Source organism: Cricetulus griseus, chromosome 3, assembly GCF_003668045.3.
Source record: "Cricetulus griseus strain 17A/GY chromosome 3, alternate assembly CriGri-PICRH-1.0, whole genome shotgun sequence".
NCBI classification, from domain to species: domain Eukaryota; kingdom Metazoa; phylum Chordata; class Mammalia; order Rodentia; family Cricetidae; genus Cricetulus; species Cricetulus griseus.
This window is the reverse complement of record NC_048596.1, coordinates 100,702,679-100,726,445: the sequence shown is the minus strand read 5'-3', so window position 1 is coordinate 100,726,445 and position 23,767 is coordinate 100,702,679. Positions and strand designations below refer to the sequence as shown.

The following is a 23,767-nucleotide window of genomic DNA, read 5'->3' as shown; positions in this document are numbered from 1 at the left end:
CCACCCTCTCCCCGGGTGCTATAGAATAACAACACCTCCCCTGCTGCCCTGAGGAGGAGGAGGACAGGCCCTTCCCAGGTGGTGAGCAGAACCAGGTTTGCAGGTCTCTTGCACAACCTCTCTGCAGGCCTGGGGCTTGGTGGGCTCACCTGCAAATCGAGGGTTGCCCCTGAGACAGATGAGCACAGGATAGGTCTGGGATGTATGTGCAGTGGGTCACACACACACACACACACACACACACACACACACACACACACACACACACACAGAGAGAGAGAGAGAGAGAGAGAGAGAGAGAGAGAGAGAGAGAGAGGCATACACATGCACTTTCTATCTCATTATCTCTCAGAAGCGTTAGAGGGAGTTGGTGCTGTTTTTCCTGTTGTGCAAATAATGTAAGGAACTTGGTGGCTGAACCACTTCCTTGGAGTCCCACAGTGGGTAAGCAGAGGAAATGAGTGTGAGCACCTGGCCTGGGGGCTTTGGTGACACACCTGCTACCCAGTATGCCTCCCTTTGCCAGGGTTTGCCCTCCAGGCATGCTAAGCCTAGGCCAGAAGGCAGCCAGCTAGACCCCTCTGTTCAGACTTAAGCTACTTGGCCCCCAGATAGGCCTTTCTCAAAGCACACCCCTGTGTCCCTCTGGGAAATGACAGTGAGGGTTTCTGTCACCCTCTGGGAAATGACAGTGAGGGTTTCTGTCAGTTTCATCCAGGATTAAGATCAGGAATCCCTGGGGGTCAGGAGAGAGCTTAGTCATAGCTGTGAGCTCTCCTTCCTCTCTCCACCCCTTTCTTTCTTCTTCTCTTCCCTCCTTCCCAGAGGACTCTGGAGGTTATTTAGCTCAATCCTCATCTACAGATGGGGCTCAGAGAAAGCAATCTGCCTATCACAGAGCAAACCAGGGCTGAGCTCAGTGCTGTAACCAGCTCTCCTGGCCCCTACCTGGGGGTTCCTGGAAATAGCCATCTGGTGGCCCCCACCGTCTCTACCAAGACTTCAGCCTTCAGGGAAGGAAGCAGAAGTGAGTAGAGGAGAGCAGTGGTGGTGGGGTCAACATTACAGACAGAACTGGTGTCTCCCTGGGTTAGGCACATACAGAGTGGAGCTAGAAAGGTGTGGCCAGCAGGAAGCTCTCTGAAATACTGACTTGACTGATCAGATGAGATACCCAGTATCACCCTGGTGACTGAGATGGACAACTTATGTGTTGCCAGCAGCAAGAGTGTGGTGCCCTGCTCTGCCTGGCCAGCAGTCTTGTCCCCACTGAATTAGAGCCTGAGACCTAGGTGTCCAGCACAGGCCTTGCAGAGAGTGACCCTTGAGGAGAGATAGACAGGGAAGGGGGACGAAAAGGGAAGGTGAAAGTTAACAGGACCTAAAGATGATAAACAATCTTCTCCCCTGCCTCCAAGGGAGCCCCTTGTAAATACTCCTTATTATAGCAATGGGAGACTGGGATGCAGGGAGGGCAGACTGGTTCCAGATCTCCTTGACAATCAACCCAAGCTTTGGCATCTTTTCTGTATCTCCTTTCCATCCCACGTAGATAAAAATGTTCTGCCTGAGCTGTGCCCTGTTATTCACCAGGAAGAGATGAGCAGTAGGGAGGGGCCACAGCTGGGCCACAGGAATCCTAGAACTGGCTCCTAATCTCCTTCAGTCCCCAGGAGCCAAGGGAACTCACTCTGTCCCTCCCACCTGCTTACCACAGGCCATTCCATCCAGACCAGGGCAGGGAATAGCTGGGTCTGGGTTTTAGCTCAAGGCTTTTCAGTAACTTCCTTGTGAGCCTTAGCTTTCAAGTCTGGGTTGTTAATCCTGACTGGAGAATATAGATGAATACATGAATATATTATTCCTGTCTTATGGGCAAGACAACTCACTCAAAATCACACAGCTAAAAATAGAACCAGGGAAATTTCTGCTAGATCCCCAAATCTATTTTGTTGTCCTTCATTTGCATTTTTGCAACAGATACTCCCTCTATAGCCCAGTTTCGCCTCAAATTCTGGGTGATCCACGGGTGTTCTGGTTACAGGTGTGGACTCCAGTGCTGGAGTGGGGCCCAGATCTCTATTGTGATTCCTAGTTGCTCTCCATTTCTATTTCACCTGGAAGGCATCAGGGAGAGGTACTGTTCATGTAAATGTTTGGAGACATTTACATGAATAGTAGTATAGACAGACAGAGGCCACCTGGAATGGCTCTGACTGTGATGTCTCTGGTAGCAGGGGAGCTCAGGGCACTTGAGTCCTTGGAGGCCTTTGTCTCCAGCCTTCTAAGAGGAACTGTTTTATTCCAGCTCCTGAGAACCCCACCCAAAGTCCCCACTGCCATTCCACTGTCTTTATAATGGGACTGATTTAGTGCCCTGAGCTGGTCGATGATGATGCCCCAGTGTTGTGTTCTTGTGTTTATAGACTATTCTTGTTTGTGTATGTAGTGTGTGTGTTTGGTGCTGCATGCTTGGGAACCGTATATGTGTTCGTTCTCACAGTATGTGGAAACTCGTATGTTTGAGGGCACTCTGTGTGTTGGGTACCAATCTAATGGCATGTATATGACTACTCCACAACTATGTGCTACAGAGTATATGGGCATAGGGTGTGTACAGAGTATGTGGGCATAGGATGTGTACAGAGTATATGGGCATAGGTGTGTACCGAGTATATGGGCATAGGGTGTGTACAGAGTATATGGGCATAGGGTGTGTACAGAGTATATGGGCATAGGGTGTGTACAGAGTATATGGGCATAGGGTGTGTACAGAGTATATGGGCATAGGATGTGTACAGAGTATATGGGCATAGGATGTGTACAGGTATCTCCCGACAGTGTGTTTCTAATCATTATGATGATTTGTCCCAGCCCAGTGTGAGAGAGGGCCAGTATGACTAGGAGGCTTCAGGGCCTTTATGGACTGTGGGCACCCCCCACCTTTAGGTGTGTGTTTGTGTGTACATATGTGTTACCTGGGGAAATCTGGGAACAACACAGCAGCTGCAAAGAATAGGAAAAGTCTAGTAGACAGCTTGGGAGAACCTAGGCAAACCCCTTCTCTTTGCCTCCATTTATTTCTCTTCCCACAAATAAGCTAGATAATCCTTGAGCGCATTCTGATGTGAAATTCCTAGAACGAGGGACAGAAGATGATGGAACCACATTACCTGGTGGATAGTTAGGAACTGGGGGAAACAGGGCTGACCTCGGTTCTAGTCAAGGAAGGCCAAGTGAGGGGGGAGGGCGGGGGGGGCGGCGGCAACTTAAGACAGGGCTGCATCTTAGAGGAAGTCCTGTCCAGTGTCATTTAGTTTCTGAAACCTGGTCCTCTGCTGGGACCCAACCCCTACAGATCGCTGGGTGGAGTTGTCCACAAGACTCCCCTACGATCAAGCCAGAGTCTAAGACAGATTGTTCACTTGGAGCCAGTTTACAAAGCGCTTCACATAGCAGAGCCCTAGCGTCTCCTAGAAGCGAGCTCCGCTCTGAAATGCCTAGAAAGATGGCCCCGGGAACCTTCCAGGATCAGGACTACAACAGAAACGCAGGGCTCAGGACCCCTAAAGCCTGCAGCAAGTAAGCCACAAGAGCACATTGTGGCACTGGGCTCCGCACTGTGGCCCAAGACAGACCCTCTCGTCTGGTTCAGGCTCTTTGCTGGTTATTACTAGCTTTCGAGGTGGGCCTTCTGAGCGCCCGGCGCGCCGCTGGCACACAGCAGGCACGCTTTCAACACTGGCTGTGGCGAGCAAGTTCCCTTCTGTACTGCAATAGGGTGCGAAGTATCCCGGAGCGCCGAGCGGGCGCCGCGGGTCCGAGGCGTCATGGGGACCCCGCCTCCGCCCCGCGCGAGCCACCGGGTGGGGATTCGGCGCGCTGACGTGGGCGGATCAAAGCGGCGGTCCGCGCCTTATAAAGCGCTTAGGCCGGCCGGCGCCGCAGATCGTGCTGGGAGAGGGGAGAGCTCCGTAGATTCGCGAGCGCAGGCCGGAGAGGCGAGCACAGTCGACAGCAGCCGGCATCCGCACCCTGATTGCCAGGACCCGCAGGGCTCCGCTGCGCGGCGTCTAGGAAAGGCTGTCCTCGCCGCTCCTGCAGGCGGGGACCACACTCCCAGCTCCCGAGGGCGGCCGGGGCTGCGGGGTACGCAGGGAGCGCCAGAAGAGTACCCTGAAGGTAAGCAGTGGCCGCGGACAGATGTTCAGCGGGGATCCTCTGGGGTAAGGAGGGAGGCGACTGAGTCCAAGAGACCTCCCTGTTGGGCACCCACTCCTGGGAAAGCAAACCAAAGTGAACTTCTTTGCTCTCTTTCCGAGTCACCTCTCTCCTCTGCAACTTCTCCTCTGTAAACCCCTCTTGCGGAGCATAGCTGCAGGAATGACCCGGGGACTAGGGGACTGGGGATTGCCAGATACGGTGGGTAGCGCGGTTCCTTCAGTTCTCCCCCAGCTCTTCCGATTTGTCCCCCATCCCAGGACTCGGTCCCCTCCCTCGCAGTCTGCGGGTTGATGAGGTCACGCCCGAGCCATCCCGGGGGTGGGGGATTTGGATACCGCGACGGAGGGTGTGTGTGAGGAGGCGGGAGAGGGGACAAAAGGCTGAGAAGCCCGCAGCTCCTACCAGAGCCGGAGGTGGGGAGCTCCGGGTGGTGAGAAGGGCGCCTAGAGGCAACTGGCAAAAGGGGTTGGTGGGTGAATTTGTTTCCCGACCTGAGTTCCAGGTTGTGGGGTAGGGAGGGGAGTCTTGCCCCTGCCCTCGCCCCGCGTCTTATCTGAAGCCTCTCCGAACATCTGGCTGAGTTCCACCAGCCCCATATCTTCCACCGGTGGCACTGAGGTGCCTCCATGTCCCTCACGGTCTTTGGGAACGCCGGATCCGGCTCCAGCGGGTGGCAGGAGTTCCGCACTCTCCCTTTCCACTTTCCAAACACCGCGTCTCCGCGGTGACCTGGTGCAACACAGAAGATCCTGACAGAATCTCGGCTGAGCGTAAAACCAGGTCTCACGCAGGTAACCTTGAAGTTGTTGCTCGGAGTCCCTGTCGCACCCTTTCCGTTTTGAGAGCTTCGCGGCCAGGCTCCTGGAGCGGCCCGCTTGAACATTATACTGGTGCGGACGTTGTCCCCATGCGCAGCACCAAATCCTGGGCCAGTATGGCACATTGAGGTTGGGAGAGGTTTGGCGAATCCTTGCCAGTTAGGCTGATCGGGGAGGTTACCTTAAATGAAAATTCTAGAGCTCTAAACAGCTCCAAGCCTTAAGCCAACCTGTTGGCGACAGGGACTACAGTGTGCGTGGTGCCCAGCGTTTGCACAACCCCGGGATGCTCATTTTTCCGACTGCTGCAAGCTGAGTAGCTTGGACTTATTGTCCAAAGAGAAGAAGAAAGGGTTGCTCTCTCTTTATCTATAAGCACTGCTCTTTTTCCGTGGACCCACTACGAGACTGTCCCCAATGCAGGCTGGGAGCCCAGACTGAAGCAAGAGGTTGCGTAGTTAGATCAGGGCTAACTCATAACAAGTCTTATGAGTTAACCAGGGCCAAGAGGGAAGTCACCCTGAACTTCATCCAAGACGGGAACATTAGAACCCAGGAAAAAGAGGAGACTTGCCCGAAGTCCTACTTTGTGAGGCCGAGGCAAATCTTTCTTCGAACCCAGGCTTAGCGCCCCCTGGCGGGCCGGGGACTCCCCGAAGCGAATGCGCTCTGACCCTCAGGGCGCAAGTTGAGGGTGACCCAGAGGCTCGCGTTGCAGTCCGGGACCTAATAGGTAGGACAAGAATAATGTCAGGACCCAGAGACCAGGCCCAAAGGTGCTCCCTCAGCAACGCGCCTTAGTGGCAGAAGTCTAGGGCCGCTGGAGCTGCTGGGAAGAGCAGGGAGTAGCTGGAGGCCTGGGTCCCTGTCTGCTGTGCGATCTGAGCCACCCCTCCTCTCACTAGGAGAGTTGAGCTGGACACTGATAGCCCTCTGTAAGTCCTTGAGCTTCCTTTTGTGACCAGCCCTTGCCCTTCCCATCCCTTCCCTTCCCATTCAGGAATTCTGGGCGCCTTCGACTACCCCACACTTAAGGAGGGAACAAAGAAACAATGACTGGGGTTTTGAGCCCCCCCCCCCCCGATCCTGCAGATACTTTTCTGGTTTGGGGAAGTGTATAAACTTCCAATAGCGAGGGAAAGATTTGGATACAGAAGAGGTGGGAGGAGGAGTGGGACTACACCAAAAATCCTGCTGAGACTCCAGCCTGGACTCGCGTGTGCCAAGCACTTCAGACCAAGGGAACTCTGGAGGGGGGGGGGAGCAATTCAAGGTTTTCTTCTTGGATTCCTCTTGATTCTGCCAGACAGCCCCAGAAAACTATGATGTCTCAAATCCGTGTGTGTGTGTGTGTGTGTGTGTGTGTGTGTGTGTGTGTGTATTCGCGCACGTTTCTGCGCATGTACAAAGCAATACATACATGTGTACAGGCTACACAGGTATACATAATAGTGGATACAGGCAGAAAGAAGATTAGACGAAGATCAGGAAGCTGGAGTCCAGTTCTTTGTTTTTATAAAAGGAAAAACTAAGGCTCGGGTGGTTGAGGGCTTGCCCAAGCTCACAGAGCCAGATGAGAACCGCTCTTCCCTGTTCCAGCGACCTCCCCACCGGTACCTCCCCCAAATCTGGCACCTCCTTCTTCAGACTCTGTGGACCCTTTAGGGAGGAATCCCTTTGTCTTTGCTCCTCCAGAGGAGAGAGTGGCTGTGTATATTCGGGGCGAACGCCAGGTGTTGGTAAATTTGGGAGAAGCCGGGAAGGGAGTTAATGAGGTGAGAATGATGAGAGGGGCCAAGCCTCAGAAAGCAGCTCCGCAGGCTGCAAGCGGGCGGGGTAGCGGCTCCTCTGCGACCCTAGCTCGCCGCCTGGCGGTCCGAGGCAAACTCTTGCAGGCCTGGCGTTAAGGAGCTCTAGCGGTGCCTAGTCCGGACCATGGTACTGAAGTGGGATGTCCGAAGTGGCAGTTCAGGCTCTGCAGGTCCATTGGTGTGTAAAGAGCATCCATCACCATTCCATTTTTCCAGCTTCCCTTTCCCATACTGAAAAGTAGGTGCCCAGAGGAGGCAAGTCTTCTGTTTTTTCTCTGACCTGACCTCATGGGGCCTAGGTGGACGAGATAGCTGAACAGCCCAAGCACCAACCGGGCGCTCACTAAGCCGGTTTTCCATCTCTGGGAAACCCATCTCCTCGCATCACAGGACTGGGAGGATCAAAGGCGGCCGCACTAGGAGACTTCTCTGCAAAGAGGATGAACCATAGAACCACCGATAACTAATAATCAATATCGTGGATTCTAATAGGAGCCTAAATCCCTTCCCGGATCAGCTGCCTCCGCCCGGGATCCTCGTTCCTGTCCCTGTCTGTGGTCGCTTCGTCAGTTTGTCTGTGTGCCTCGGGCGGGTGTCTTGCAGTCCTCTGCTGGCTTTCTTCTGAGTCTCCCCCAGCACCTCGGTACTGTGGCACCCTGTCCTTCCTGGGGGGTACAGCTCTGATCAGCCCTGGGCGACACGCCCTGGGCCGCGCTCGGTTCTCACCTAATCCGAGCCTGACGCCGGCGGGTCTCGGGCAGTGCGGGGCGGGAGCGGACGCCTGCCTCGCTCGGCCTCCCGGGACCGACCCCTCCTTTGTAATTTGAATAAAACGCCTCCCAGCCCTCGCACCGCCTTAACCCGCCGCCCCACTCTTCCTGACTGCAGGCGGTGTGCGCCCAGGACCCGCGGTGGTGGCCTGCAGGCGGCCGACTTTGGCGCGGTTCCTGCAGGGTGCGACCCCCGGGAGGCGCGGGCGCGCGCGACGATGAGGACGCGGCCGCAGGTCTGTGAGGCTCTGCTCTTCGCCCTGGCGCTCCACACTGGCGTGTGCTATGGCATCAAGTGGCTGTAAGTAGGACCCGGCTTTTACTCCAATGGGCCACGGGGGCGAGCGGCTGGAGAGGTTTGGGTGAGAGCACCAAAATCTGCGAGGCCAAGTTGGCTTGAGCGTCGGGGACCAGGCATTCTTAAGCCTGGGCCACCTTCTCTGTGAAACTCTGTTCTTACCCTCCGCAGGCTTGCGAAGTGGGTGAGGGGATTTTCTCATCCAGGCCTGGGTTTCGCAAAGACCAGAGAGGGTCTTCGGAAACATTCTCTCCAAGTGGCACAACCCAGAGTGTCTGCTCAGTGCAGGACACAAGGGCAACTCAGGACCCTGGCCTGTCAGCCTCCTGAAGGTCTGCAAAGACAGTTTTGACCCCCTCCACCTGAGCGACCTTGGGGGAAGTGTCACTCTAAGCACTACCTCCTGGAGTCTCCGTGTACTCCGGTGTACTCCATCAGCCAGAAGGATAGTTAAGATGGACTCTCCCGGATCAGATAGGAGGCTCCCTAGAGGGCTCCTGAACTACCAGAGGCTGTGTGCACATGTGCAGGGTGTCCTGTAGGGATAAATGGTCGCTGGGGGCAATTGCTCCCTAGTTTCCCCAGGCAGTGCCTGCTTCTCTCGTGGTGGCTGCTGGAAGCAGTGTGGAGGGAGTGGATGAGGGGGAAAGCAGCCCCTTCCTGAAGGAGCTGCCCCTGGGCTGGGAAAGATAAGCCCCAACTGTAAATAACTTTCCAAGTGCTCTAGGAGTGGGGGCTCGGAGGAGGGAGGCCTGGTTGGGTCACCCTTGTGGGTTACAGAGATTTCCAGGGCTTGCTACTTGCAGGGCAGAAATGGGGAGTTCGGCAGGTAGATGGTGAGGAGGAGATTCAAAGTGTACAGTGCCAGGGTGGGAGAGTCTAGAACAGACAGTAAGTTTCTTCTTGGGTCGTGTGTAGGGAGTCTGCAGATAAAACAAGGGATAGATTGTGGGCACTGAAGAGGGGATCTGGAAGAGAGGATGGTAGCACACAGGACCTCTGGAAAACAGTCTTGAGGTCTCTGGTCCAGCCATTTCTGGTGCTGAGTTATTGATTAAATAATTCAAGAGGGGAATCCCATCTTCATGTGCTTCTGGTTTACAAGAAAGGTGGTCTGCCCTGGGTGGGGCTCTTTCGACCTCCTCTGTTGCTCTTAGACACTCTTGCCCATTCTTACACCAGACAGGACACAAGTCAGAGAGAGAAGCTCCCTTCACCGTCACCACTGTTTTACAGACCAGGAGGTGAGAGAGAGTAGGAAGGGGTTTGCTGAGAGGTGCAAGGGGCTTCACTTCATGGCTGAGAAGCAGGCTTGGATGACTCTTTTTGCTCGTAAAAAGTCCTGGGGACACTGCTCTTGTCCCTCTTTACCTGTCCTACAAAGGGAATACTGAGGTTCTAGGATGCATGTGACTCATTCAGTCCCAAGTTGGCACGTGCTGGGTGGGGTAGGTGGCTAGCTGAGAGTAACACCCAGCTTAGCTCCACCCCATAGTCTAAGCCATGACACAAATGGGCACAGCTCAGTGTCTGCCTTCAAGACATTCCACCAGGGAGGACTTAATGGGCAGCAATGGAATGCAAAGCAGGTGTCCCAGGAGGAAGAGGCAGCAGCATCCCCTGACCCTTCTTGGGGAGAGCAGGGGCCACAGTGCCTTGCAAGCAGTGTCCTATTACAGCTCTGAGAGCTGTAGGCCTCTATCTGATTTGTTAACACTCCTTGTGATAGGTGACAGTTTTATCATTGTTGGTTCACAATAAGGAAGTTAAGGTACAGAGAGGCTAAGTAACTGCCACAAGGTCACATGCTGGTTCTCTGTGACTGTGAGATCAGAACCAAAGTAGAGGGCTCAAAAGGCTAAATCTTGATAATGGTTGATCTATTGCTGGAGTTGGAAGATAGAGAAGGACTTGGGAGGAGAAGTGGAGCTTAACAAGAGTAGAGCCAGGCTGGATGGCACAGGCTAGTAATCACAGCTACTGAAGAGGCTGAGTGAGGCAGAGGGATCACAAGTTCAGTAACTACCTGGGTTACAGATGAGTTCAAAGCCATCCTGAGCAATGGAGTGAGACTCTGTCTTAAAATTTAAAAAAAAATGCAATAAGGGCCAGTGAGGTGATGGATTCAATGGCTTGCCCTCAGTGCCCCGCCCTTGGGGAAATGGCGGGGGTGGGCATTGGCACTTGTGCACAGATGCAGCCTTGCTGTGTGCTGCATGCTGTTTTCAGCATATACATAGCTTGTTTCAGTCTCCTAACCTGTGCTGTATGTTCTGTTTCCCTGAGCAGAGGAGAGGAAGACCTTGGGGGTTCTTAAACAGAGTTTCATTGCCAATGAGAAGTAGAGCAGAGCTTTGAGTTGGGCTGTTGGTAGAAGGAAGTCCCAGGACAGTGTGCAGTGGGGGTGGGGACTCATCAGGGACAGCTGTCCTGGGGTAGTCCTGGGAGCCATGTGCTTGGGCTTGGGAAGTGACCTGGAGATGAAAGGGACATCTGACACAGGAACTGAAACCAGATGTGGCTTAGTGACCTGAGGTGCCCACCTGGTGGGCTTCTGGGACAGACAACCTAAACAGGTGGGATGGGGGATTGGGGAGCAGGGTCAGAACCCGACTGCCTAGAGATACACTGAGAGACTCGAGAGCATTACTTCCAAAGCCAGAGGTGGAGGAATCATGATGGGTCAAGGAAGGAGGGCGGGATGGGAGGGGGGACAGCAGGTGTGAGCCTTTTGCCCCCTCTGGTGGAGGAGGGGAGAAGAAAGACCCGGGCCAGCTAGGGGGCCCTTGGAGGCTGTCCTCTCAGAGCAGCTGGCAGCATGGAGCCTGCTTCTCAGCAAGGGCGGGTCCTCTCTAGGAAGTCGTAAGAGGCTCTGGAAGGAGTGCAGCTGCTGTGAGGTGGGACAGAAAGAGTGCCAGCCTCAGGATCTGTGCTTAGATTCTGTGAGCGGTCACCTTCTGCCAGTCAGACCTTGGGCAAGACTTCAGGCTCTCTGTATTTCAGCTTCTCAGCTCCAACATGGGCTGGAAGGAGTCCTGGCCTGGGGTCTGGGAGGTCTAGCTTCTAGCTGGTCTCTGCTTCTGATTGGCTGCATGCAGAAGTGGGCAAATCCTGCTCTCCTTCCAAAGGGGAAACTCCTTTCCACTCTTTGGCTAACAAGTGTCTGAGCAAAGCAACCAATTAGGGCTCTCCTTAAGGATGATCCTGTGAATATGGGGCCAGGCAGGGACCTCTGAGGTCTAGGCAGTGTCTGCTAGGCAGGATTGGATCTCTAGTTTATAGGCTTCCCACTCTTCATCCAATGCCATTGACCCATCTGTAAAACGTAGGAAAGGAGCTGGCCTTGTTCATTGAGGCTCTAAGATCCTAAGACAAGTTCTTAGGAGGCAGCTAGGACCTGTATTCCCTGGGCTTCTCCTCAGGCTGCTAGCTTCAACCTCAACCTAGCCAGGCATCCTGAAGAGCCCTGTTGTATTATTAATAATAATTTTTTTTTACATCCCAATCCCAGTTGCCACTCCCTCCACTTCTCCTACTCCTCCCACTTCCTCCCCCACCCCATCGCCCATATTTTCCTCAGAGAGAATAAGGCCTCCCCTAAGAAGTCTACTAAGTCTGTCCCATCATCTCCTTGAGGCTGGACCAAGGCACCCCCTCCCCTTTGTCTAGGCTGAACAAGGTATCTCTCCATATAGAATGGGCTCCAAAAAGTCAGTTTGTGCATTCGAGTTAGATCTTGGGCCCACTGCCAGTGGTCTCACATATTGTCCCAGTCACAACATCGTCACTTGTTTTAAGGGAGTCTAGGTCCGTCTTATGCAGGTTCTGTGGGTTTCCCCATCATGGTCTTGACTCCTTTGTTCATAGTATCGCTCCTCCCTCCCTTCAATTGTACCCCAGGAGCTTGGCCAATGAGCCCTGGTTCTTAAACCTAGCACATCACTGAGGATTCCAACTTGTCACCAGGGAAAAGCTCCCTAAGGCCATCCCTGGGGGCAGATAGAAGCACAGAGAAGGGCTGACCTTGCCTAGTTGGCCTAGACATTTTTCTTGCTTCATAGGTAACAGTCTGAGATGTGATCCAGGACAGGCCAAAGCCTGGTAGCAGGTGGGGTAAATAGGTTTAGGAAATAGGCTCTCCCACCTTCCTGGGGTTAGCAGGATCCACAGAAACATAACCAAAGAACCACCTTCCCTGGCTAGCTTTGGGGACCCTGAGGCAGGCCAAATCCATGATCAGGGTCTCCTAATTTCCTAAGTGAAGTTTTTGATGCCAGGCTCAACCCACTGCCAGTCCAACTCTGGGTGTGCTTCTGAGGTCTTCGGAGTCTAGTTTTGCCCAAGATCACCCTGAACAAATAGTTTGCTTTTACTTAGCAATGTGACAACCAGACTACAGAATGGCAGCAAAAGGCCTTGTTGACCAAGAGCACTCAGCGCTGTAAGGTGGCCTTACCTGAGTCAGGAACCACAGGACTGCCTGGACACAGGACTACTGACAACCCCAGGAAGACCCCTTAATGCCTGACTAGCCAGGAAAGAAGATCCATGGTGTGAGGAGGTAGTGACCCTTCAGGGCGGGAGGACCAACAGGCATGGAGATAGGCTCAGTGGATAGGGGATGGGAAATGGGCTTGGTGAGAATTGGAAGGAACTTCCCAGCTGTATCACTGGAAAGTGCACTCACTCACAGAACTATGAGCATTGAATACTATAAACAGGGAAACTGAGGCTTGGCACTGGCAGTGATTTGTCCAGGTCACATGGTTAATTAGTAGCCTAGCCAGAGCTTGAACCCAGAGAACTTCAGCTCTTGAATGAGAGAAGTCCCTCCCAACCCATGGCATAGACTCCCCAGTGAACTCTCTGTTCCCTCTTGTTCCCCCTCCTGCATCCTCTCCCCCACATCCCCACTCCAGATAAACTGAAATGTTTCCAATTAGGGCTATTCTGGACCAGACCTGCCTGTGAGCTGTCCACGGTGGCTCCCCCGCCTCTGCCTTGGTCCTGATTGCCTCCCCAAGGGGGCTCACTTACCCAGGTCATTACTGCTAATCAGTGGATTCCTGGGAAGCCCTTGCAATGCTTGGGGGTGGGGCAGTAGGTGCATTGCTGTGCCAGCTGCTCCTGAGGGTCCCATGGATGCCCCTGTCCCTCTGTCCCCAACAGTGGTCTGGCTGCACTCTGCCTGCCCCCCACTTCCAGGAGCCTAGGAAGAGCTTCAAGTATTCTGCTGAGGTAGCCCTCTGGGAGGTACCTCCTAGACAGAATTGGGGCTGGGTAGGCAAATGCCTGGGGACTTCAGGAAGATGGAGGGGACAGTGGCTAGGGAAGCAGAGTCTCCCAGATTTCCTCACCAGTGAGCCCCAGGTACTAGGGAGCACTGGGCACTGTGCCTGAAAGTAGCTACAGCCCTCAGGAGCTGCCTGCACTGCTCAACAGGAAGGGCTCCATCAGCACCCCACTTCTTGGCTAGCACCCTACTTTTAGGTGAGCAGATGCCTAGGGTAAAACCAAGAAGACAGCCATGCTGTGCGCATGGGCTGTGTGCCTCTGGTCCATGGAAACCTTCCACTTTAACCATGGAAAACACAGAAGACACAGCAAGTGAACAGGAAGAATGGAGTGGTGGGTCAAATCCGCCCAGGCACTGACAGCTTGTGAGAAGGCAGGCCAGCCTTGCAGGCCATGTTGAGAAAGTTGGGCTCCTGGGCTGAGGAGAGGCAGATCCACTCAGGGACTATTTGCCTTTACTGTCTGAGCCCACACAGGCAGGCTTCATAGGTGATGCCGCCAGGCTAAATGAATATGTTTAGGTCAGGAAGCCATCTTAGAGACTTACCCTGCATGTTCTCCATGGTTTAGGCTGTGGGCCAGGTCTGCAGGAAAGGACATGGCTTAGGACAGTCACCTTTGCTCCTAGGCAAGGAAGTGATCCTAACCACCTACCTCAGGAGTCTACTTCCTGGGACTATATTCTGTTTCCTAATGGGGTGGGGGCAGGGGGAATTATATGGTGGGTGGAGTATGGCAGACAGAGGCAGGAAGAAGCCAACTTATCAAGCATTACCTCATTTGGCCTTTGCCAGGGTGTCGTAGTTGCTCAAAAAGGAAGAACAGTACACTAGTCTGCACAGCACATGGAGGAAACCCCGTCTCCTCACGCCTTTGGATCTAAGATTCCCTTGGCAATGAGCTGAGGCTCCCAAGTCTGGGATCACAGGCATGTGTCACCATGCCTGACATGAATACATTATCTTACTTACGCCTCCCCACTGTCTTTGAAGTAGAAATGATCATTGCAGCAATTGAGGGCCACGAGGCCCAGAGAGGTTAGGTGATTTGCCCAAGTCACACAGCAGTGACTCAAGCTTGTGCCTTTCACTAGGCCAGCCTAGGACCTGGGACATCTGGGGCCTGTCATCGATGATAGACTTGTCTACCCCTTAGGCCATGTGCTCCTGGAGGAAAGGCTCTATGCCATGGTCATAGCCAAAGGAGGCTGGGAAGTCTTGGCACTTATTCAGTATTTCTTCAATGCATAGAAGTTCTTTTATTGACTTGGGTACAAGAAGGAAAGGGCATTCCTGGCATCAGGGCAACCTTGGGCAAAGGCATGGTGGTAGGAAAGTCCTAGTATCACCAGATTACATCCAGGGATGTGCAGTGTACAACTCTAAAACCCTGAAGACCAGAGGGGACCAATGATCGTTGAATGTCCGGATTAGATATTGAATTTTCTAAATTCTGGATCACCATAAAATTCAGTGTCCTTAATTGTTGAATAGCAATCCTTTGCATGGTTGTGGGCTTTACAATGGTGATAAATGTCTGTAGAATTAAATGCAATAATGGTGTAAAGCTCTTAACTCAGGCCGTGCAATAGCATGAGGGCCCAATTAACAGCATGTGTAATTATTATGAGACAGCAGCAGTTAGCCCTGGTTCTGTCTCAATGCTCCCAGTACTGAATGAATAGAAGGAGCAGTAGTAATTCATGACCAGGAGGACTGAGACAGTGGCAGGAAGTGCTTTGCAGGATGCAAATGTGTTCATTCCTAAGACAATTACACAATTCAGGCAGGGTAAGGGATGTGATTTTTGTATTAGAATTAGAGTGTAAGACTCAGAGAGACAGTGTCATGCTCCAGATCGCAGGGGGGTAAGGCTATGGCAGGCAAAACCTTGCTCTGCCACGTGGCTCTTTGCCTTTTGATTCCCTGGCTCCTTGCAAAAGTGACCTGGAGTCTGTCGAGGGAGGGCTGGCCTGCAGATCATATGCCCCTCACACCCTGTCTTTCTTCCGTTTGGTGGTTTTTGGGGTATGCAGGGCACTGTCCAAGACGCCAGCAGCCCTGGCACTCAACCAGACACAACACTGCAAACAGCTGGAAGGCCTGGTGTCTGCGCAGGTGCAGCTCTGCCGCAGCAACCTGGAGCTCATGCGTACCATCGTGCACGCAGCACGGGAGGCCATGAAGGCCTGCCGCAGGGCCTTCGCTGACATGCGCTGGAATTGCTCCTCCATCGAGCTTGCTCCCAACTACCTGCTTGACCTGGAGAGAGGTAGGGGGTGTGGGGAGCTGCGCTGCTGTGGTGGGAGGATCCAGGCGGAAGCTCTGGGTGTTTGGATAGGTGGTGGATTCATGGGTGGACGGATGAGTGAATAGATGGATGGTTACGCAGATGGATAAGCTATGGCTGGGTGGACGCTTGAGCGGATGCGTCATTCACAGATATGGGTTTCAGGCACGAACTGGGGAATGAATAAATATTAGTGAGTGAATATATCAGCACACACATTGGCCCGAGTAACACTTCAGGACACACATGTGCTATAATGCACGGATGAAGGAAGGGTATTGCCATAGGGGGCACTAAGGTGGCTCCCTGCTGTACTGCAAGCCACATTAATATAATGAGACTGGTGTATAGCCCACCCCTGGGCAGGCAGGTGGGCCTAACCCCACCACCCCCGACTCTTTGTGGGGATATAAGGGTGTGTTGTGGGCTGGGAGAAGTAAACTGGTAGCCAGCCCTTGCAGTCTTTCTTCTGCACTTCTGGTGACAGCTGGGTCCCTCTGAGATGCTCAACCAGGTGGGTGGAGTAAGATGGCCTCAGGCCTGGGTCTGACCTCCAGCCTGCTGACCCTCACCTCTGCCACAGGTACCCGGGAGTCAGCCTTCGTGTATGCCCTGTCGGCCGCCAGCATCAGCCACACCATCGCCCGGGCCTGCACCTCTGGCGACCTGCCCGGCTGCTCCTGCGGCCCTGTCCCAGGTGAGCCACCCGGGCCCGGGAACCGCTGGGGAGGATGTGCGGACAACCTCAGCTACGGGCTCCTCATGGGGGCCAAGTTTTCCGATGCTCCTATGAAGGTGAAAAAAACAGGATCCCAAGCCAATAAACTGATGCGGCTACACAACAGTGAAGTGGGGAGACAGGTAACCACCCCCCACCCGCCCCAGAGGGTGTGCCTGGGCCACTGGCTGGAGAAGGGCCCATGCTGGGCCCCATGAGGGTGTGGGAGAGGGGATGGACTGGGACCCTGCTGCTCTTCCCTCTCTAGAGCTTGGGCTCGCCTGCCCCTTCTCCTCTAGACAATCTTCAGAATTCAGGTGTTCCAAGCAGAGGGGACAATGAACTAGGGGCCCAGGGCTCAGAGGTCTGCCCTTGGCTCTGGCCCTGAACTTCCTGAGTGGTGACTTACTTCCTCTTTGGCCTAATTCCTTCCCATATATAAAGTGGTGAGGGTGGGCTTCTTCAAGTTCCTTAGCCTTCCTTCAGGACAGGGAGGGACTGGGCCACGGACTTTATACTGCACCACCTCTCTGTAATGGGGGGGTATTCCACACTGCCTTGAGAGCATGGCTCCCCAGCATCTGCTACCAGTGCTACATATTTCTCACTTACTGTACAAAAGGCTGAGTGTGCATGTGTGCGCACGCGTGTGTGTGAGTGTGTGTGTGCATGCGTGTGTGCTTATGTGAGCATGCGTGTGAGTGTGTGCGTGTGTAAGTGTGTGAGCATGTGTGTGAGTGTGCGAGCGTGTGAGTGTGCGAGCGTGTGTGTGTGTGTGTGTGTGTGTGTTAGGTGAGAGGACAACTTGGGGGAGTTGGTTCTCTCCTACTGGGTTCTAGGACTCCAGCTCATGTTGTCAGGGCCGCAGCAATCACCTTTGCTTCTGAACCATCTGGCACCAATCCATGGTGTGAACATTTGCTCTGTGCTTTATTCTTTCCCTCCTGGGATCCCAGAACAATTCCCAGAAGGTTCTATTGTCCCTTTTCTGCTGATAGGAAAAAGGCCTCAGGAAGTGTCCTGTGCAGAAGGAAATCTCTCACATGATTTAGCCCTGGGTGGCTCAGCCAGGAGCACATGGCCTGAGGAAGCTGAATCTGTAGAACTACGTGTCTGCACCTGTTACTGGTGTCTCTCATGTCAGGACTCTTACAGGGCCATCCTTGGACACTCTGGGAAAACTGAGGCCAAACTACACTGTGGGTCTACTTCAGAGCCTAGCCAGGGCCTCCTGCCTCCCAGCCCTGGGGCTTGCCCCATTGTAGGAACCCAGATAGTTTTTTCCTAGTCCCACTACTCTGTGGCAACCTCAGCCTCCAGCAGGGGTGCACTCCCCTTGAACTCTAGTGCAGTGCAAGAGGATACTTGGTTTTCATCTCAGCACACTGCAGACCTGTTCTTGAAGCCACCTGCAAAAGGTGAATGCTGTTCCCAGTAGTCTGGGGCTGTGTGAGGATTAAATGACACCAGGGCTAGGCAGTTTAGCACCCACCCATGAGTGTCCACCCCTTCCTCGACATGACTCAAGGAACTGAGCTTCAGGGCTCTGTCCCTGGTGCCCGTGGCCCTATGTGTGTCCTTCCTCTCCCTCTTAGGCTTCCAGCAAGTTTCAGACTTTACACCTAGTATGTTTCCTCAGTCCCCATTTCCTGTTACAGTGATAAGGACGATCCCTGACACTTGGCCTAGCTCCCTGCTAACTCACTGACTGAGGGATTGGGGCAAGGCCAAGCCAATCCTAGCCTCAGTTTCCCCAGCCAGGTGACAAAGGATGTGAATCCAGGTGACCCATGACCCTTGCCGGACAAGGGAGAGGGCAGTGTCCTGTGAGCAGAAGAGGGGTTTGAAGAGCTGAATACATAGGTCCTTAGAAGATGTCTGACCTTTGACCCCCAGGCACCAACAGGAAACTGAGGCCCAGGGAAGACTGTGGGAAGAGTCATTTCTCAGACGAGGGCTGGATCCTGCCTAAGGGCCTGGCCCAAGGGTTTCCAGTTTCCCCCACAGCTCTGATTTAAACTGCATGTTCAGAGCCAATATTGATTTAAACTGTTGCAACTCACACACCCCTTTGGTACAGCTCATTTAACCCTTACAACACTACCAAGTAGCAGCAGCATGCCAGCTTCGTACTTCAGATCTGAGTGAGGCCCTGAGTGGTGACAGAGGGTCACCTGGCAGCCGTGGGTGGGTCCAGAAGGAGGTGCCCCCAAGCCTTCATCCTGTCTCTCTCCTGTCTCCCTCATCCCTCCCCAGCTGCCTTCCTTCTTGCTCTCTCTTTTCTTGCTGCTCTTCTGGCAAGCCTCTAGTGAGTCCTGGTTTTGTGGGAGAGAGAAGGCATGGAACAACTGTAAAAGTCACAGCTTTTGGAATCACTGTCAGACACAGGTTCAAATCCCAGCCCCACAATTTTCTGACTGCAAACTTGGGTGTCAGACAGCATATTAGAGCCTTCCTGTTTAGTACAGGGGAAAGAGTGGGTCTCTCAGATGGGCCATGGTGACTGTTAGAGCATTTGCACAGTGTGTATCTGAGAAGTGGCATCTGCAAATGCCACTCTTCCTGCCTGCCCCTCTTAGCTGCCCTGGAGTGGAAATATGACCCCCAACCCCTCCTAGCTTTAGAGCCAAATGCTCCATCCCTTGAGGATTCAGTGGGACACCAATCCCCAAGAACACTCAGGCATGGAGTGTGGGGTCAGAGCCCTGACAGGCCAGGGAGAGGTTCTGGCCATCTGCCGACACCCTGCCTGTCCGCAGGCTCTACGTGCCTCCCTGGAAACGAAGTGTAAGTGCCATGGGGTGTCTGGCTCCTGCTCCATCCGCACCTGTTGGAAGGGGCTGCAAGAGCTCCGGGATGTGGCTGCTGACCTCAAGACCCGCTACCTTTCGGCCACAAAAGTGGTGCACCGGCCTATGGGCACCCGCAAGCACTTGGTGCCCAAGGACCTGGATATTAGGCCTGTGAAGGACTCAGAACTAGTATATCTGCAGAGCTCCCCTGACTTCTGTATGAAGAACGAGAAAGTGGGATCCCATGGGACCCAAGACAGGTAAGTGCCATGCCACCCACACAAACGCTGCACAAATGCATAGACCATTACCACACGTGTACTCAGGCCTGGGCCAGGCATCGTGGTGACTCAGCTGGTGTTTGGAGAGTGGAGTCTTTGCCCAGTGTGGGGAGGAGGTTCCAGGGAGACTAAGGGGATTCTGGGGATAGAGGCCTGACAGCCCCATGTTTTCCCTAGATGGGAAGCAACAATGGTAGTACTGTAAGACAGGGACTAGGGCGTGCTGCCCAAAACGAAACAGAAGCTTGATAAATGTCACATGAACAGAAGGATAAATGCCCACCCTGCTCATTGGACAAAGGAGGAACTGAGAGGCACAAGGAGAAGTGGAGGTAGCAGCATCCAACCTGAGGCAGCCCATGAAGTACCCAAAGCAGAGCAAAGGAGCTTTGTAGAGAGGATACCCTTTTGTATTCTGATTAGAGCTCCTCCCAGGCTCTAGTCCTCCCATGTCCCCTGGGGACTACCTGGGTTGAGCCTGGGGTCCCCACAGCTGGCTCCAGCCCTAGCTCTGGATAGGGAGACAGGGAAGACCTACTGTGTACCAGGCAGGGCTGTTAAGGAGCTAGGCGACTGCATACGCAAAGATGGTTCATGAAAACTCAGGGAAGCAAGTTCTATGATCAGATGCACCAGGGAAGCTCTCTTGCCATCCCCAAGGCCCGAGGGAGCCTCAGCTAAGGATTTGATTAAATGGAGTTTCCCAGAGGTACACAGCCGGGGAACTCTTTTATTAAGGAGCCCCTCATAGCATTCCACAAGGCTGGTGCTCACAAGGTTAGGGAAATACGGAGCAGAGAGCGGGTGTCTGGGAACGCGTCTGGCACATAGTTGGTGCCCGGCCAGCATCTGCTTCCTCCGCAGCCCACGGTCCTGCCTGGGAGAGGGAGGGCTGGTTTGGGGCTCCATCCCCACAGGCTGGGGCTCTGTGAGGAAGAGGCCCAGGCTCCCATCTGGAGGCCAGATTGAGGGGGTCGGCAGAGTGGAGATGGAGTGGGTCAGGCGAAGGAGACAGGAAGGAACGTGAGTCTGCTTTGAAGCAGCAGGGTGAGTGTGAGCGGCTGAGAAGGGGAGATGATTCTGTAACACAGAGGGGCCGGGCTCAGAGCCCTAGAGGATCATGGAATGAACAGAGGGTCGCCTTGCATTAGTGGAAGACTGCCACAGGCTGTGGGTCAGTACCCTGCCTGGTTCCTCAGTCCCCTACTGCTGTGTCCCCATCTGTATCCCACAGGCACTGTCCCTCTTCAGTCCTGGCCCAGTGGACAGTATATATATGCGAATGGCTGTCTCTTGACTAAGCAGGGAAATGGCAGCAGGAGGCATTGCCTTTCACTGAGACTGCCCTGGCTCCTCACCTCCTGCCATAACTTAGGGGAGGAGGGTGAGCAGTGGCCTTGGTGCCAGTGTTGAGAAAGAGAAGGCTTGCTTGTCACTCATTCCAGTGAGAGCAACTGCGGCTGTGCACTGCATCTGCTTCATAAACAGAAGGGCGCAGAATGCCTCTGGGGAGATGAATCATTGCAGGCTCCCTCGGACACCTGCAGGCCCACACTCAGTGGACAAAGTGACCAGGCCCTCCGTGCTTCCTGGGCTGTTTTTAGTGTTCTAGAATGTATCCTGGGCTTTTTTAATTGTAAAAACGGCTCTCACCTCCATTAGAGCATAATTAAAGATTAACTCTGAAGGCAAGGGCCTGGGGAGGAGGCTCAGTTGGTAAGGCACCTGCTTTGTAATCGTGAGGATCAGCCAGGTGTGGGGGTGTGCGCCTATAATCCCAGTGCTTGGGAGGCAGAGGCAGGTGAATCTCTGTGAGTCTGAGGCCAGCCTGGTTTACAAAGTGAGTTCCTGGACAGCCAGCCAGGGCTGTTATACAGAGAAACCCTGTCTTGAACTCCCCCACCCCCCACCTCCCCACCCAAATGAGGATCTGAGTGCAGATCCCTACCACCCACGTGATGGCATAAATCTATAACCCTAGCAGTGAAGCAGGGAGAGAAAAGTGCCCCGGAACACACTGGCCAGTCTTGCCAAGTGGTTTCCTAAGCTCTGGGTTCAGTGAGGGGCTTTTTCTCAATAGATAGATAGATGACAGAGATATAGATACATGATAGATACAGAGATAGAGTAAGACATTCAATGTGGACCTCTGCCCCCAAATAAATGCATGCACACATTTGTGCACATGGACCATTACCACACGTATACTACACACACACACACACACACACACTTTTAAAGGATTAAATATGAAGTCAGAATTAATAGACACTAATTTGAGGGTTTTTCTGAGATTTAGAAGAAGAAAAAAAAGGAAACCAGACAACTCAGGAAATAAAATAGCGCCAACAACTCCACCACAGCTGATTGTAAACACAGGAAAGTTAGGGGAGAGGAAAGCCCCAAATATTGATTCCCCCTTCTTGGAGGGTTGGGCCAGCCATAATGGCGAGGTTGCCAGGCTGCATGGCAGGGAGAGGCAGGTGCTGGTGGTGATGGGTGCTCACTGACCTCTTGTTCCCACCCCCAGGCAGTGCAACAAGACCTCAAATGGCAGTGACAGCTGCGACCTCATGTGCTGTGGGCGCGGCTACAACCCCTACACGGACCGAGTGGTGGAGCGATGCCACTGCAAGTACCATTGGTGCTGCTATGTCACCTGCCGCAGGTGTGAGCGCACAGTGGAGCGCTATGTCTGCAAGTGAGGCCATGTGCTCCACCCCTGTGGAGGGGTGCTGCTCCCCGATAACCCACTGAAGGGCCTGGAGACCCTGGTGGACTTCCCTGCAGATCCCAGATGCCAGGCGTGGGAGGCGGCTTGTGCTGTGACTCCACTTGGAAGCCACCGGGAACAGGAGGCCTGGTCGCCCTGGGAGGGCCGGGGCATCAAAGGAAACTGATAGGATTAAAAATAACCTGGCATCCTGGGGCCTGAGTGCCCACATGTTGCCTTCCAGGCTGCTCCAAGAAGCCAGGGCAGGGATGGGTAAGACTGTGTGTATTTGACCTTTCAAGGCCAGTAAGACCAGCCTTCCAGAATGTTCTTTGGGACCCTGTGCCCACCACATGGAACCACTAACTTGGGTTGTAAATTTTTATTTTCCTTCCCCCCTCCTTTGGGATGTGGGAGCTACAGAAATATTTATAAAATATAGCTTTTTTCTTTGGGGTGGCTCACTTCAATTCCTCTTTATATATTATATATAAAATATAAATATAATGATTATATTTTAAACAACTGTGTGAAATAAATGTTGAGCAAACCCCAGCCTGTCCCCAAATCTCTAGCCTTCTCATGTGAACCCAGCAGATCCTGATCTGGCAGGAGGACTCTCCAGTTTCTAGACAAGGCGGCCTCCCATTGATGTCCCAACCCTACCCGGTCCTCCGACCTGGTCCTGGCCTATTTCCCTGTATGTGATCTGTTGGTCAAGAGTGAGGACAGACGTCTTGAAACATAAAGCCAGTTGGCAGTATATTTATTCCTCAGGGACATTCTTACTACCACAGCACAGCCGTTGGACATGCTTTCAGACCCATTAAGCTGGCTGCAAGAAAAGCCACCCCAGGAAGCTGGGACCTTAGGGAGCTAACCTAGGTGGGTTTTTGGTGGGGCCCCAGATGGTGGGACTGGCCCATACTGTTGCCCTATCTGTGAAGCTGGGCTGATGGTGACTAAGGTTGGAAGTTGGGAAAGACCCAGGCTCATAGCTCAAGCCTGGACCAGGCTTGTAGCAGATGATGTGCTAAGATGCAGGGACCAGCAGAACCTCTTCTCTTTTTATTTTGGGTGTGGCTCCAGAAAGAACTATCTCAGTTTGGTTGAGTGTGGGAAAGGATGGAAGGCCAGATGCAAGACACAGTTGGGGAGAGGGTTGGGATCAGATTTGGAGATGGGTATAGATGGAAGTGCAGGTTGGACTCCCATGAGGAAGTGAGCAGACATTAGGGTCTGGGGTTCTGGGAGGCCAGACTGCAGAGTCACCTTTGTCATTACAGCTAAGTTGGTGCGCTAGCAAAGTCAAGAGGATCTGGGCCTGTGATGTATGTCTATAGGCTGGAGGTGGACATTAAAAGGGGTAAAGGAGGGAGGGACAGCCAGGGAGGAGGCAAGAACTGGGGGACATGGCCATCACCCTCTGAGCTTTAGCTTCTTGTCATTTTAAAAAATACTAACAACGGAAACAAAAATACACCTAAAACTGAAGCTTCTAGAAGAATCACTTGTTCTTGCCTGTTTTTTGTGGCTCTTCAAACTTGACCTTGACCTCCCCGCTGGCCTTGGATTTCAGAGTTGGGGCGCTGAAGACATCCTTGTTGATCACAGTTTTGTCCAAGGGGATATCCACAGAGGACCTTGTAGTTACAAACTCCCACAAAGGAGTTGATCTTTGACCTCTTGACAATTTTCCTCTTGTCCATGGCAGTTGTCACTTCTTGGGGATAGTGGTTAATCAGCCACCAGAGCATG

At 53.4% G+C, this 23,767-nt stretch overlaps 1 protein-coding gene across 2 annotated transcripts; it reads left to right on the top strand.

Moving 5' to 3' along the window:
- The first annotated feature begins 829 nt into the window (after positions 1–829).
- On the top strand, positions 830–22,484 carry Wnt11 (Wnt family member 11). Of its 2 annotated transcripts, XM_035441352.1 has the most exons (6): positions 830–1,027; positions 7,742–7,924; positions 15,252–15,487; positions 16,089–16,366; positions 18,983–19,275; positions 21,827–22,484. In XM_035441352.1, exons 2-6 carry the CDS (start codon positions 7,842–7,844, stop codon positions 21,999–22,001), a joined length of 1,065 nt encoding a protein of 354 aa, XP_035297243.1. In that variant the 5' UTR covers positions 830–1,027; positions 7,742–7,841; the 3' UTR covers positions 22,002–22,484. The 2 variants fall into 2 exon arrangements, with proteins under 2 accessions (XP_035297243.1, XP_035297244.1); XM_035441353.1 differs by lacking the exons at positions 830–1,027; positions 7,742–7,924; positions 15,252–15,487 and having other exon boundaries at positions 16,113–16,202.
- Positions 22,485–23,767: the final 1,283 nt, after the last annotated feature.

What these genes read in the sequence shown, in the direction of transcription:
- Wnt11 (XM_035441352.1), top strand. Translation starts at nt 7,842, where the DNA reads ATGAGGACGCGGCCGCAGGTCTGTGAGGCTCTGCTCTTCGCCCTGGCG. An exon ending in TGCTATGGCATCAAGTGGCT is followed by an intron (nt 7,925 to 15,251) that starts GTAAGTAGGACC and finishes TGGGGTATGCAG; the next exon opens with GGCACTGTCCAAGACGCCAG. An exon ending in CCTGCTTGACCTGGAGAGAG is followed by an intron (nt 15,488 to 16,088) that starts GTAGGGGGTGTG and finishes CCTCTGCCACAG; the next exon opens with GTACCCGGGAGTCAGCCTTC.